At 37.4% G+C, this 13,306-nt stretch overlaps 1 protein-coding gene across 4 annotated transcripts in view; it reads left to right on the top strand.

The window, feature by feature from the left end:
- The window catches only part of micu1 (mitochondrial calcium uptake 1), a 97,787-nt gene that overhangs the window by 50,011 nt on the left and 34,470 nt on the right, over positions 1–13,306 (top strand). For 3 of the 4 annotated variants that reach the window (XM_012954148.3, XM_018095238.2, NM_001112940.2), the window contains 2 exon segments: positions 4,737–4,851; positions 9,369–9,451. In XM_012954148.3, coding sequence (XP_012809602.1) covers positions 4,737–4,851; positions 9,369–9,451 — 198 coding nt within the window. 4 annotated transcript variants of the gene reach the window in all.

Raw genomic sequence — 13,306 nt, 5'->3', positions numbered from 1 at the left:
ACTGCCGTAAAATTAAAAAAATAAAAATTTGGCAACATGTCAAACAGAATTATTAAGGTATCATGATACCACAACCCACTTATATAGAAAATATATGTAAATAAAGCATAATTACTATATTGATTGAAAAAATTAACTAAAACCATCCCTTTTGGGAATGCTGTTGTGGAAAAAATTATTATAGTGACTGCTTAAGATAAAAACGTTTCAAGCTTTCTGTTTCAAGCGAGACTGCCTGATGGACATTACGAAGTGCATAAATACTTGCATGGTCTGTATTGTAATCATTCAAAAAAGTTGTTTTGCTTAACTGCTTGAACCGAAATAATGCGATGCTGAAATGATTAAACTCCGTATGTAAATGTTCTTTTGTGAATAATCATTTTAATTAACAAGGAATTTGTGGAGTCTAAATAAACCCTTGTCTTTGCAGACAGTGCTTATTAAGTTCCTGGTTGACATTTGATTTAAGATGGCTGTGCAATCAATTCTAGATATTAAGGTTTAGGCTTGTGATCTCATGGAGTGAAATTGTTGACTGATATGTAATCTCTCTCATAATCTAAATATGCAAGTATGATGATAATAAGTTTGGTAGAACCATTTATGTAAATAAAGTACTTACCATTCTAAGCAGATCCTTTAGAAGCAATTTTCAATATGCAAAAAGGGATTTGGTTCATATCCATTTTAATTCTTCTTTATAACTAATTAAGTGTTCTTGGTGGCCTTTTAAAGAGGGTGATTGGAAGAGAAGTGAAAAAGAGGGGGCATGATATTAAACGTTGCACTGTTAGATGTATCAAGGTAACACTTTTGAATATAATTTATAGCAACTATTACTCATGCCAGAGATAGGTAAATGTAAGTGGAATTAAGTGCATATACTATTCTTCGTGTATTAACTTTTTTAAACTCTATAGTTAGGACAGAATAAACATGCTCATTTACAAGATAGTAGTTGCTAGAGGAGTATATCTCCATGACAGAGCATCTACTTTATTTATACAAGTCACTGATTGCTATTTAATTTGCAAAGCTAAATAAAGCTGGCCAAACATGTTAAGATTTTTTTTAAAAGAATTTTCGTTATTGTAAGTTTATCTTGAAACAATCACTTAAAAGTTTGATTTGCTTATCAAAGAAAATGATAATTTCATGCAATATCATATAGTTGGACAATGGGCAAATTTTATTGTTAACGACAAATAAAAATTTCGATCTTCTGACATCATCTGACATTTCAGATGAAGAATTGCTAAATGTCTGATTGTTTGGTGCCCACTAACCTTACAGTAATTTGACAGATTTGTCGGATCACACTGAAATTGGTCATTAGGGAAAGAAAAATCGTAATGTGTATGGCCATCTTAAGGCTCTGATGTGGTGTGAGATAGTAAGACTGTGATTCACTTCATAATGATGTGCTTTCCTCAAGCAATGTATTTTGATGAGAGATATATTTCCTGATTATGCAACTACCACATACAGCTAACTAGCTGTGACTTTTTTGGGAATCCACACATTTGCCCTAATGAACAAAACTATAGTGCACAATAGTTTCAAAGAATTGATACAGTCTCTGAATGTATTAGAAACAAGATTGTTGTAAAATTTTCTGAGGGACAGTTACACTGGTATATAAATCTTCTCCAAATGTTTCCAACTGCGGCACACATTTAGGTACTAAAAATGTGAAAATACACTCTGCAGAGTATACCAAAACCTCTTCCAATGGCAACATTTTTCAACTTTCCTTTAAATTTAGACCTTTTTCTCCCCATTTATTTATTTAAACAATAAAGTAAGAGGTCATAGTTTATATTCTTTACAGTGATTAAATTTTTTGCAATGATTATACAATAATTGGATCTGCCATACAGCTTGCCTTGGCTGAAGAATTATTATCCATAAATATAAATGCACCAACATTGCTGGTGGTTATTGATATATGGTGATGGAGATCATTTAGAACTGCAGCAAATACTTAGCTTTGTCTACAAATTTTAGAAGCAAATTCATGGGAAAATAAATCTGACAACCAATGGAGATGTATTTATACACTGGTATTCATTAGCAATGTTCATTCGTTGCATAGTGATGCAGTGTAATTATCTGGTAAGGTATGCTTTGGGGTTTGTATAATTGCTTTCTTACATAATATTTTATGGGATTGCATTTACTTTTAAGTAAGACTATAATGATGCCGGAAATCATGCATAAAGTCTGACATGAAGCTCTGACATGAAACAAAGAATTCAGTACTTAAGCTAAAGAATATAAGGAAAAAACATTAGTATCTAAGACAGGGATCCCCAACTTTTTTTTACCCATGAGCCACATTCAAATGTAAAAAGACTTGGGGAGCAACAGTAGCATAAAACATGTTCCTGGGGGTGCCAAATAAGGGCTGCTATTGGCTATTTAGTAGCCCCTATATGGACTGGCAGCCTATACGAGACTCTGTTTGTCAGTACACCTGGTTTTTATGCCTCCAAAACTTGCCTCCAAGCCAAGAATTAAAAAATAAGCACCTACTTTGAGGCCACTGGGAGCAACATCCAAAGGGTTGGGGAGCAACATGTTGCTCATGAGCCACTGGTTGGGGATTACTGATCTAAGAGTTTAGAAACCTTAGTGGGAGTCTGCGACAATTTTCTGTGATGCTGGCCGCCACTCTGTATATACTAGACGTAGGAAAGGCCATGGACCATCACAGTTTGATTTTTTGAAATATTTTGACTGCATTCTTAACCCTAAAAATGTGGACCTAATTATATGGGGGTTTCATTGGCAGCATATGTCATACAACAGGTAGAGAAGCAACCAAAGCTTTCCCTGTTATCTCCCATTGATAAAATTGAGAGGTGGTATGGGCAGTGTCAGGCACTTTTACAATAGTTGAAACATGACTAAAGCTATTTACAAAGGTCTTAATTACTTTTATGCTAGAGTCATTCTGAATATTATAACATTATTTTACACTACTTGATACCTGGTATAACTGATTGAAAACAATTAAACAAATTCCCTCCCTTAGGAATTTGCTTTGGCTGTTGGCTACTGAGCATGCTCAGTTCTTCTCAAGCACACCCTCCAGTCTAGCAGCCAATAAAGAGATTGCATGGCTGGTTTCCATAGAAACTCTGCTCTAGCTGTGCACTCTGCTGAAGAAACATGTTTATGTGTCAGAGGTAAAATGGCTGCCTGGTGAAAGCTGCTATTTGTTTTAGAAAAATTTGATGGTGCCGGCAAACAGAAGGTATATATGCAGTAGAAATGGGGAGTGGGGAGATGTGCCCAACCTTTATACATGGTAGGAAAATGTAGGGTTTACATGTCCTTTAAGGTGGCCTGTTATTAAACATCTCTATAATGACCTGTGATCTTACTGAGCCTACCACAGCAATACAGTGGCGATATTTAGTGGACTTCAACACTTTTTCTGCACACCATACTGAATATGCCTCTTAAATTTTTGTATCGCAGTACTACAATTGTCTTTTTATTCAATATTGTCTAGCCATCTCCTGGTCCAAGCAAAAAGTAATAGGCATATTTAGGTCTAATTATATATATATATATATATATATATATATATATATATATATATTCCTTTCTACATCACAAAGGAGCAATTCTCTTTTATCACGACCATTGGCAGGATTTGCTGACCAGTATTTTTAGTTGCTTACTTATTTTCATGTTCACTTTGGCAATTATTGATAGTCATATTAGAAAATAAATTTAAACATGGAAAAAACAATTTCATGCTCATTGCTGCCGATCATCTGTTTGAATGTATCGCTAGAGACCCGATGAGCCTGTTCTCATAAGCCTTTTATGCGTGGATTGGAGCTGGAATTCCCAATAAGTGCTGGAATCACATCACTCTGTTTAGTTGTAGTTGACATAGTCCCCAAAGAAGCTGAGCCATCTGCCTAGCACAGCTGCATCTCTGTGACTTCCATTTGGATTCCTATATCAAAACTGCTCATTTACTTTTACTCTGTGTCCCAGTTTAACCAATTTTCTTTCCTTTATCTTGTTTATGATTGGATCTTCGCTAGACAGAGGTAACCAATGGTGACAGTCAGCAGACTGGATCCTTGTGCAATGGTGTTTTATGTTATGTGTTCCACTGAGTCTCAGTGCTTGTGATGTACAGGTCTTGCTATAGCAAATGCATGAAGCAGACTTTTATTTTGTGTTTTGCCATATAACCTTTATTTTTGCAACATGTCTTTTCTCCTGTGAAGAGAATGGTGTGTATATATTTATACATATATAAATATATATGCCACTTTTATTTACTGTAGAATATGTATGTGTTAGAGCTGGTCACAGTGGAGTTCCCTGCAGTCCCTAAATCTTTTGGAATGAACCTAACTCAAAAAATGTGTGGACTATAAAAGTAGCAAATGCCATTTAAATTGCATTCTTGATTTCATGGCCAGTTTCCATTCTTTCATCAAAATTAAGGTTTTAACAAGACGGTTCAGCCTGTGATCCTAGCCTTTATGATGATTTGAATTTCCTAAATAAGTGATTGCAAAATTTCTAATCTGTGACATCCCAGCCTTTATGGCGAATAAAACATTATTCAATTAAAGTTGGACTGTTGTAGCAAAGTATTAACCTTTATTCCAAAAGATTTGAAAACTAAAAGAAACACAATTTAATGCCCTGTGTTCAGATCTGATACTCATCTGTTCTTCTCCTGTCATGGTTTGTAGAAAATTTCACAAGAAAGGGAGAAGTTTGCAGACGAAGACAGCATATTCTACTCTCTGGGAGAATGTGGACTAATCTCTTTTTCAGATTACATATTTCTCACCACAGTTCTTTCAAGTAAGTCATGCATTAAATGTTGTTCCCATGTTAAAAGGGCACTAGTATTATAATGATGATACACCTTAATGTAAAGGACAATCAGTGCACCAGATGTTTGGGAGTAGTGACTCCTTTTACATAACATTTACAGACAATAAATATCTCTAGCCAGACAACATTGCTGCAGAGGCTCTAACTCTATTAACTTTTAAGTGCCACTGAAGATGGGCATTCGTCACACATGCTTGCAGGGCACCTGATAAGTGACTGCATCAAAAACCAGCCTTTTATGGGCTGTGCCAGTTAAATTTCAGTGAATCACATGAGTGCATGTTTTTTTGTATAAACTCAGTAGCACAGAATCAACAATCGGTGCATTAATAGGGGGTTTTGAATAATCAGTTGGCTGAAGACAGGTTATGAAAGAACTGCCCTACGTGAGTACATTTTGAGAGATGAATTGGCCGGTGGATCACCACGAAAAAACCTGGTGGGCCACGGCCCCGCCAACCCAAGCTTCCCCCAGCTGCTCTGCTCCCCTGCCCGAGCCTGCTCCCCAGGAGGTAAAAGGGATGCAGCATGGAGGGGGGTGGGGGCAGACGTCAGGAGGATGACCCTGAGGACATAGCCCTGGTGGGCCCCTACACTCCAGTCCAACCCTGTTCATTTCATTTGGGTTAACTGCCAGAAGATTTTGTGTTTTTTCAGAAGAGGAGCTGATAAATGTGTTATTCAGAATGCTTGGAACCTGGGGTTTGCTAAAAACCATTTAAACATTAAATAAACCCAGCAGGACTGTTCGTATGGATTTGTTCAGCATAGTTTGAAGCAATAACAAACTACTTTTTTATTTTTACAGAGAAAAGGTAATAAAACGTTTTGTTTTTCTTTTAAATTTTAAAATTTGCTTAAATGGAGTCTGTGAGAGATGGTCTTCCCATAATTCAGAGCTTTCTGGATAACGGATACTATATCTATAATATCTGACCTATTGCCACATTGGTTGACTGTATTCATTTTTATTTTTTATTTGAAAACTGTGTGTCAAGAATAAGAAACATATAAAAAAAGAAGAAAAGTGGGTGGGTTGTTATTGTTGCTTATGTCCCAGTGGGTTTATACTATAATGAGATATGACATAAAAATATGTCCAAAGGCTATTTAACATGCTTTACCACGGGACAGGGTAATTAGATCACATTGGGAATAGTGTATATGATTGCAGTAAATGTTGCTTTGCATTAAACATTTGGCATTTATTCAAGCCTAGCATGCAGTGCTAGCAAATTGCTTTCATTTATGTAATATTCATTTTGCCGGTACATTAAGATTCCATACTACTATAATAAAAGGAGCTTTCCATAAATATAAATGCCGCAATGAAACATTTATAATCTATTGACATACATGTTTAAAGATAGTACTGCCTTTTGTTCCTTATATTTTCAGTTTAAAGCTGATTAGACAGCTCAGATCATCTTATACATCTTTACACATTACTGTAAGAGCTGGTTAGATTTAGCAGAATCAGTCTCTTTAGAAAGTGAATCTCATCATTTCTCCCTGGAATTACTGGTTGTAAAATGTCTTTTACTTTGGCTTATTTCCATTTTAACCGATCTAGAGACATATGACTTGATAGATAATTAAAGAACTGGAAAAAAACAGATATATAACGAACAAGTCCATTACAGTCTTTAATAGGCTAGTAAAATGACTGATGCAGATTAGGAAAGTTACAGGGAGAAGTTATGGGGTGGTGGGACACCGGGAAAACCCAAAAGGCCCTGCCAACCCACCAAAGTTAAAGGGGACCTATCACCCTAAGAAATAACTCCAAATTATTTTCTATTTTGTTAGTTGAGCAGAATAAACTTTACTTACTCTATATAAATTATATAAATCTTGTTAAATTCCATCATGGAATTACTCAATCACAGCAAGCAGGCAGGCACCATTTTGTGGACACTGTTATGAAGGCAAGCTTTGTATCATGCCAAAATATTGTTTATATGCCAGAATGGGGGACCTGATGGCCATGCCCTTGCACTGGCTACACAATTAGATGAGGAGGAGGAAGGGGAAAAGTGAGATGTGCAGTGACATCTAGGTAGTGCTGAACGGAAAGCTAAAGTTATTGTCTGCCCCGCCTCTATGCCTAAGGCATAGAGGCGGGGCAAGCAATATATGATTGACAGCTGGGATTTTTAAATGCCTTTATAATGAGTTTGAATGTGTATAAAAATGAATTTGGGTTTCATGTTTAATTTGAAAAGGACTTTTATTACACAGCTTTTTATGTCTGGGTGACAGGTCCACTTTAATGAGTAAAAATGTATGAAGTGGGGGGCCCCTGATGCCCCAGTCTGATACTATTTTCAAGCTTCTCACCAGCTCTTCTGGCTGTATTCTGCCATTAGCTTCTTACATATTTATTCAACTTTACCCACTTTCTTGCTTGCATACATCAACTAGTACAGTTACATTCATGTACACTCTCTGGAATCATCTACTGCCAGTTAGTGAGTGTTTCTTTACATCACAACTGCACTTTTGGATTAATTTTAGTGATTTTTTTGGGGAAAAAAAAACATGAATTAAAAGTACTTGCATTAACCTGCACTCCTGGCACTTTTGAACAGCTGCACTTGGCACTGCTGCCACCTTCTGTTCTGTTTTGCCTATTGGTGCAGTCTGTGTTGGAAACCCTGCCAGAAATTTTGCCAACCATCTTGGAAAAGTACCATCAGCAGCAACTCTCCTTTGGGACCCCAACACTAAAATTATGGAAGAAGTCTGTATTGTGGGTAAAACCTGACAACTGTGTCTGGAGTTGCACTTTGCATACTGTGGTGCAGTAAGTACAGTGACCCTTTAAAATGTTTCTGTATTTTTATAATTTATGTGAATGTGAGCTAAAACATCATCTGATTTTTAAACAAGTCCTGAAGAAGTAAATGAACAAAACCTAGTTAAACAAATGAAACAAAAATATGTATATTATATATATTATATTTCATGTATTTATTGAAAAAAAATGATCCTGTTTTTTGAATTAATAATTCCAGAGAGTTTACATGAATGTATTTGTACTAGTGGATGTATGCAAGCAAGGAAGTAGGTGAAGAAAGAGAACTGTCGGAACTGAACGGAATGTCACAAACTCACCCAGACACCTTACACTCTGGGCCTAATATGTCTTTATGTTTCCAAAAGTTTAATAAATATGTGAGAAGCTAATGGCAGAATACAACCAGGAGAGAGGGTGAGAGGTTTAGAAATAACACCAAACTAGGGCATCGGGGACCCACCAGGGCTGCAACTTCAGGAGCCCTCCTCCTGACACCCAACCCCCCTCCCGCAAACACACCATGGTATTGCATACATTTTAGGGTGTTGGTGAAAAAAATAGAGGCTAACGCTTTTAGAACTAGTTGCAAATGAGAGTTCAGACATAGGAAGGAAATCTAATAGTTTACAATCCTTTGTTTCTACTATCAACATGAAACAGAATGCAAGATTAGTAATTGGCTATTCTTCCTTTGTGATTCAGTGGAATTTTGCAGCCAGAACAGAGGGAGAGAGATGTGGTGGCACTTTCTGTAACGAACTAGTGCTTGTATTCAACTTAAACAGCAATAGACAGCCAGAGTTTCCTCTTCTTTAGTTAAATATGCAGCTAGAAGACTTGGCATTCCACTATTGTAAAGCTAATGACAGCTTGTAGCCACTACAGAGGCTGATAATTTAGAGCAGTGATCCCCAACCAGTGGCTTGCGGGCAACATGTTTCTCACCAACCTTTTTGACGTTGCTCCCAGTGGCCTCAAAGCAGGTGCCTATTTTGAAGGCATGTTTACTGCTAAACGGAGCCTCCCGTAGTCTGCCATTCCACATTGAGCTACCAAATAACCAATCACAGCCCTTATTGGTCACCCCCTAGGAACTTTTTTTCATACTTATAGGTAAAAAGGGTTGGGGACCCCTGATTTGACCTATGGTGGAGTCTGTTCTTCTAGCACTGAGGTTTTTATATGTAGCTGGGAATGGAAGTAAGCGTTTTAGGGTTTAGCTTGGTTGGAGAGGAAAAGACAGAGGTTTTCTGTGATTGAAAGTTAATAGTGGTATGTAGCTATTACTTAGGTTGACACGTGGAATTTGCGTGCTACCAAAAATTGTGGGCATAGCTTATTGTGGGGACCCAGTAACATCACTGCGTATGCGCACAAAGCCCTGCTGAGTGCTCACTCTTCATGCGACAGGGAGATTTTAAAAACGTGGGGGGGGGGGGGGGTTGCCATATAGTGAAGGGAGGATCGGGGGAGGGCATCCAAAACATGTAACTCCCAGGAAAACTGGGCTCGCTCATTTAGATAGATTGGTCATCTGAATACTTATCCTGTTTGCTCTGTGAGGAGTGGAGACCCACTTACTCCTCTTAAGAAAGAAAACACCTGTTAAAAGTCATTGCTGTCTTACTGACTAACCAGCTCTAATATCTCCATTAATATGAATTATTCACTTTACCTTTCGCAGCTCCTCAGCGAAACTTTGAAATTGCATTTAAAATGTTTGACCTCAATGGAGATGGAGAAGTGGACATGGAAGAGTTTGAACAGGTGGGTTGGACTTGTTAAATTACATTTTGAATACATTATATACAAACTATATATACAGTAACTATGCATGAATACCTGCAGGCCAGAACGTTGGCTGCCTCGACACCAACATTGTAAAGAGTCTATAGTTTAGCATGTATTTATAAAGTGGCAACGTATTTGAAAGTGCTGAAAATAGGTTATGTTCATCCTTATCAAACATGCAAATAAAATACAAATATGGACTACTGCTCTTATATTGGACTACTGCTCTGAATATTTTGAAATTCTTGTTCCCATCCTCGGGTTTTGATACTAATTTGGGATTTTTTTATACTTCACTTGTAGCAGTAGTTTTGTGCTTTTAGCTTCTATTGAGAGTCTTCTGCCTAAAGGAGATTTCTTTTGACTTTTTTTCTATTAGAACTTTTAGATCTTAAAGCAAAATGCTTGGAAGCAATTATCTGGTTTTATATTCCTCTTTACAGTCACCATGAAATATTAATAGGAAACTGGCTTAAAAGCAGAAAAGAAAAATAGGTTCTTGTTCTTATTATCGTGCATTTTCAGAATATTTAAGTTCAAAGTTTAAAGAGCAACAGCCTTGTTCTTAAAATAGATATATTTTCTGATCTTTCTGATCTTTGCTATATATTGTTATACATTTTACTTTACAGCAGAATTCTACAGACTGTAAAATGTCAGCTTCCCAGATAGTGACTTACATGTCAGTCAGTGGTATTTCTTTACTGGGACAATAGCTACTTTTTAATAATTGGATTTGTGTCTATAGCTGGCCATATGGAAACCATTAAAATAACCCAATTTAAAAGTAAAATTGTCCAGGCAGTGTTCTTTTCTTTTAACTGGACTTTGATGTCTAAGGGCACGCTATCCTAAAAAATGTTTACAGACATGCAGAAAAGAATGCATATCATAGAAAGGTTTATGTTTTGTACAGGCTACAAAGAAACGTAGGTTTTGCTGTCATGAGAGTAAGCTACATAGGGCCAATAGTCACCAGTGCAGCCCTGAACTAATCAAAATCATCCTTATGTTAGAGCAGGGGTGTCCAACTCAATCGCATAAGGGGGCCAAAATCTAAAATACAGTACAAGCTAAGTCACGGGCTGAATTTTTTGTTAAGATACTTAACTGCGCCGCTTCAGTCCCAGTGGTGCTGTGACTGTGCCTGACCGTTCAGCACAAATTGCCTGACTGCGCCGCTCCAGTCCCAGTGGCTCTGCGATTGTGCCTAACCGTGCAATTTCCTGACTGCGCTGCTACATTCCCAGTGGTGCTCCAAGCGCCTGCTTATGTTCTGCCCTGCAAGGTGTGTGGTGGGTATAACGTCATTACACACCCTGCAGGGCAGAACGAAAGTGACTGCTCAGAGCGCCACTTGGTCTGGAGTGTCGCAGTCAGGCACAGTCACAACGCAGTCAGGTGATTGGTGCTGCATGGTCAGGCACAGTCATCATGGCCACATAAAACAGCTAGGCAGGCCATATGTTTGACACGTGTTCTAGAGTGATAGCTACTAAATGCAATAGAAGCAGCAACAAAACTATAATTTCTACGAATGTGTATGAAGGTTTTTCTCTTTTTTTTTATCACTGCCAGCCAATTTGATGTAGTCATGCTAACAAAAGCCATGTTTAATTTATACTCTTTTAAGAGAAATGAGTGGATACCTGAGGTTCATTTCTAAACTAAACTCTGTGAAAATGTTTGCTCTTATACTGTAAGGTATATTTGTATTTCTGCAGGGTTTTTTAATGCCAAGAAGTAAGCAGGGCTAGGGGTGGGACAGTAAAATGAAAGCGGCTTCTTAAAAACTGGAACTAGATTTTTAGCATGGAGAAACAGAATTGTATGTAGGCCTATTAAGTTTTCACTGAGGAGGCCATTAGGGTCCGTAAACGTTTGGTCAATTGTAAAGTGTCTTTAGCACCTTGGAATAAAGTTGGGATCAACCCATTTGCCGCAATAATACAGGTATTGGCTTTCTATTTTGGGCCTACTAAGCCTGATTGTCACCCTGTAGGGGTTTTCCTTTACCATTTCCCCAGTTTTTTTTTTGTTTTTTTTTTTTTACCTCCAACGCAGTGCATATTCCCCTGCCCATTTTTTTTGGCTCACTATCAATATTAGCAAATGGCTCACAGGAGATATGATATCTGATGCCATGTGGCAGCTTCCCAGTGTTTGTCTGTCAGTACTTTGATAAGATCCCTTTTATTAGAGAATTGACTGCCAAAACACAAAACAGCAAAAATTATTTGAAATTCAAAACATGGTAAATTGGTCACATACTGTATTTCTAGTAGAAACTGTCTTCCTGTACTTTGTTAAAACCTATCCTGTTACAAACAAGGTGAATTTGTTCTAATTCTCAAAAGAACTGCATTCATTTCTGTGACGTTTACAGCACATGAAAAGGCACAACTTTAGCATTAGCAGGCATTGCTTTAATTAGGGTAGAAGAACTTGATTTTCATTCACCATTCTGATAATTGCTAAGTAATGGTTACCCCGCTTAGACTTCATTAACTGGAAGGTGAGTGTGATTATAGGAGAAGGTAATTAATTTGGTAAAATAGAGAAAACAGAGAAAAACACAGCATGCAAGCAAAATCCATTAGTATTCTGAAAGCTTCCTAATTACTGTGTAAATACCCATGAAGCTGTCTATTCTGTAATTATTCTTTTCATTATTAATGTGTAGGAGAAACAATGATGTGTAGGAGGAATGGGAATAGAAACATTTTAGCAAGTAAAGAAGACTTCTTGTGTGAAACAAATGTATAATAGTCAATTTGGAATTTTCTGGAAATATGCCATTAACAGAACAAATCTTTCCTGTCTATAATTCAACATACCTCAAAAATTGAGAAAATCAAGGCTGGCACTTGGGGTTAGTAACTCGCATTAACATATTGAATTTTGATGCACAATAACTACACAGAGACCATGAGTGAGGTGGTGTAAGGCCGCAGCTTGCTTTATTAATCATGTCAAAGTACAACTTAAGGTTCAGTAAATAATAACTTGTACATTTTTATCTGACTGACCAGCCTCTGCTAACCTCAGCAGGCCGTCATACCAAAATTATCAAATAAAAATCCTGCCATTAACCCGGCCAGCATCTTTGTATAATCTTTTTAACAAATTTTCCTCCATGCAAGCTGCGACAAACCAGAATGAATCCAAATTTTTTTTTTTAATTATATAGATATATATATATATATTTATATATCAAAATAGGGTGGGTGGGTGGGGCAAGTTCAGGCTGCAGTTCCTCCACACGGCTCGCCGAACGAAGAGGTGAGCCCTGCGAATGTGGAAACTATTTAACCCCTCGCATCCCGAGGCCCTGCTGCCCTACCAATGGGAGCGCTACCCCTGCCAGTGGCGCGAACCCGGTGCCCAATAGGACCCCCACCGGAGTCTACTTAACCCCCCCTGCTAGCACTAACCCCATGGGATCACAGGGAGTATTCTCTCCCCGCTCCCTACTGAAGAAAACCGGACCAAATAAGCAAAAAGTGGTGCAGTTAAAACATATAGTTTTATTTAAAGAAAAAACATCTCAAACATAAACAGCCGGAAGCATTTCATGCCTAAAGTGGGCACTTAATTATTGGCTAAAGAGTCTTTTGAAACAACAGTATTTAAAGCTAAAACAACCAATAAAATTACAGAAAAAAACAATCATAGAACCCCATTTATTTACCAATCAGATTTCCCAACAAAGGTGGATGGGTTCATGTTCAACAAAGCATGACACATTAATCTAGAGATCTATCAGTACAATCCACAAAATGTCTAGCATCAGTGGTTTCAGACCTAATATTCTTTGTATTGAGTACATGT

The sequence above is a fragment of the Xenopus tropicalis genome, chromosome 7 (genome assembly GCF_000004195.4).
Source record: "Xenopus tropicalis strain Nigerian chromosome 7, UCB_Xtro_10.0, whole genome shotgun sequence".
NCBI lineage: Eukaryota > Metazoa > Chordata > Amphibia > Anura > Pipidae > Xenopus > Xenopus tropicalis.
This window is presented reverse-complemented; position numbering and strand designations above follow the sequence as displayed.